Consider the following 3,123-nt stretch of genomic DNA (forward strand, 5'->3'; position numbering starts at 1 on the left):
TTACACACATGCACTTCAATTGTTTCTTTGTGTTTTATTAATACTGTACAGAAACACAAACTACATGCAATTCTGGATATTGCTTCAAGAATGTTTTTGGCCACCATGCCCAAGTTGAAATCAACCAGGAGTGAATCAGGACACATATATCCTCTCCATAGACTTTTCAAAAAAACACAAAGTGGTATTCATCAGGTTTTGATCAGTTCTGGAGAACCGGTAGCGGAAATTTTGAGTAGTTCGGAGAACCGGTAAATCTCATCAGTAGTCCCATAAATTTGGGGTGCTCCCTCCAGGGAACTATAATTAGTGTTGTCTTCATTGTCTTTTGATGCCAGACAAAGATATATTGTTTTCCTGATCATTTTAATAATATGCTAATTTTGCTATGATTCTTTACCTTTTATTGCTACGTTCACTATTTTGATTGATTGCTTACAGTGGGCCACAAAGATTTTATTTCCCGAATACTTTGTGTTGATTCTTATTGATTTTTGGCTGGTAACTATGCAAATAATCTGTAATTTAACCTATCATGTACCATTTTATATAAATCTTCTGTTTTTACACAATGGCAATATACAGCCTTCCATAGCTGTTGGCTATGCCGCTCACATGGCAGAAACATATGAAAACATGGAACTTTTCTTGAAGTGCATCCAGTACACCATGTAAAACTAGAATATCTGTGAAGATCTAAAAATGATGGTTCTGCTGCTTGGAACACAGCTAGCATTTTTGTTACATTTGTGAATGGGACAGCCATGCAAGAGAGTTGCGTTACATTAAAAAAACAAAAACTATTATCCAGTGTTATTTCATTCTGTGTTTTATTGATAATTGTTACAAGCAATGCATGTCATTTCAAAGCATTTCTATTTTTATTTTCTAATGCAAGAAGCATAGTTCATATCAAATAAATTACATGTCAATTGTTTACTTTTTGGGTCCTGTAGATACCATGGAAGAGCCATTATATACAATATATAGAATTCCTCAACAGGCCATTGCAGACTCTGGATTATATTAGATTATATTATAGTCCTCAAAAACCGATTATGACAATCTCAGGGTCTCCATAAAGGGAAAGTTTGGGAACGGGTCTCATAAGGGAAGAAAATCATAACCAAGCTTCTTCTTAGTTCAGGAATTTATAGTGTCCAAGGAGGAGAGAAATGCAGACAGGATTTGGCTTAGCAAAGCCACAATGTAGATAGAATTAATGTGAAATTCAATGTGATAGCTTATTAGTAACCTTGACTATCACTAAATGCTGTATCTTCTTATTTTTGATGAATGTATTTTATTCTGCTTATGTACATTGAGAACATATGCACCAAAAACAAATTCCTTGTTTGTTCAGTCACACTTGGCTAATAAAAAATTCTATTCTATTCTATATTTGCTAGGGTGGAGTAATAACCTCAGTAAAAAAATTCATTAAAAGAAAATTTCAAGGACTTCAGAAGATGCCTTTTTCATGAGGGAATATCAAGGGACAGAGTTGAAAGAAGATGAAGTATATTATCCACAACAGGCTAAACACATTTCAGAAAGTGACTTCCTATGGTTGGGTTTAGGGGTTTGTATACTTTTAATTCATTTGTTTTGGGTAGTGGTGTGGTATCAAGATAAATTGCATATTTATTATGAAAAAAGAGAGAAAAGAAAGGAAGGTACAATCAAAAGTACTACAAAAAAAAGACCATTCCAGTAGAATCTTGAAATGCAGCTTTGAATCATGGATTTATTTCTTCTTGATTATTCTGCGGAAAGCTTTATGCACCTCTTTGTTCCTCAGAGTGTAGATCAGTGGGTTAAGCATGGGGGTGACAAAGGTGTAGAAAAGGGAAATCATCTTGCGTCGATCACGGGAGGAGATGGACAGAGGCTGGAAATAATTGAAAATGGCTGTGCCATAGAAGAGCCAGACCACCATCAAGTGGGAGGAACAAGTGTTGAAGGCCCTCTTCCTGCCCTCAGCTGAGTGGATCCTCAGCACCGCAGCAGCTATATAGCCATAAGAAACCATGATGAGACTAACTGGAATTGGAAGGAACAATACACTAGTAGAAAATATCACAAGCTCATTAAGTGAAGTGTCAACACAAGCCAATTGAAGAAAGGCAGGGAGCTCACAAAAGAAATGATCTATCCGATTCTGTCCACACAGAGGAAGCTTAATAGTCATCACTGTATGAAGTAGTGAGACGCTGAAGCCACTTACCCAGGAGACGGCAGCCATCATGAAACACAGAGACTGGCTCATAATCAAAGTGTAGCGCAGTGGATGACAGATGGCAGCGTAGCGATCATAGGCCATGACAGCTAACAAAGTACACTCTGTGGAGCCCAGAGCAAGAGAATTGTACAATTCAGCCACACAGCCACCATAAGTGATAGTCTTGCTTTTTCTCCAGAAATTCACCAGCATGTGGGGCCCAAGACTGGTGGTAAAGCAGATATCAATGAGGGAAAGATTGATGAGGAAGAAATACATGGGGGTATGCAGCCCTGGATCTAATCTTGACACCACAATGATGGTTATGTTGCCCAGAAGGGTCATCATGTAGCAGACAAGAACAAGAGCAAAGAGCAACTTCTCCAAGCGTGGCCGGTCAGCCACCCCCAGCAAGATGAATTCCCCTTGGTTGCTTTGGTTACTGGTTTCCCATGAGGTTTCCTTGTTCATTGTCTATACACATTAGAACAAGTAATGACATAAAAAAGAAATTCAGTACAGAACAGAGAAGAATCCAGAATCCAGATGAAAATGTTTTGAGGTGCACAATCTTTGGCAGGGCATTCTCACCGTCTCATGCCTTAATAACCAGAAGAGAGTAATTGTGTACAGATGGCAAGTTAGAGATTTACCTGATCTACTTTATTTATTAATTAGTTTTATTTATTTATTAAATTTTTATGCTGTCCCTCTCCACTACACGGTAGACAGTTTACAAATTTCCCAATTGTGCACTCTTTATCTGAAAGTTTTTGGATAACTGGTCTAACTCTCCTGGTAGGATCATGTAGGTGCTCTGCTTTCCCTTTTCATACATTGAAAAGAAGAACTAAGACATTTATCATAGCTTCAGCTGACATTTGGTGAAGACAGCTGTAATC

The 3,123-nt window shown here is 37.8% G+C and overlaps 1 protein-coding gene across 1 annotated transcript; it reads right to left on the reverse strand.

The window, feature by feature from the left end:
• Positions 1 to 1,747: 1,747 nt before the first annotated feature.
• Positions 1,748 to 2,692, reverse strand: LOC116502913 (olfactory receptor 2G3-like). Its single transcript, XM_032208934.1, has one exon. The coding sequence runs from the start codon at positions 2,690 to 2,692 to the stop codon at positions 1,748 to 1,750; it is 945 nt and encodes a 314-aa protein (XP_032064825.1).
• Positions 2,693 to 3,123: the final 431 nt, after the last annotated feature.

The sequence above is a fragment of the Thamnophis elegans genome, chromosome 2, assembly GCF_009769535.1.
Source record: "Thamnophis elegans isolate rThaEle1 chromosome 2, rThaEle1.pri, whole genome shotgun sequence".
Classification (NCBI taxonomy): domain Eukaryota; kingdom Metazoa; phylum Chordata; class Lepidosauria; order Squamata; family Colubridae; genus Thamnophis; species Thamnophis elegans.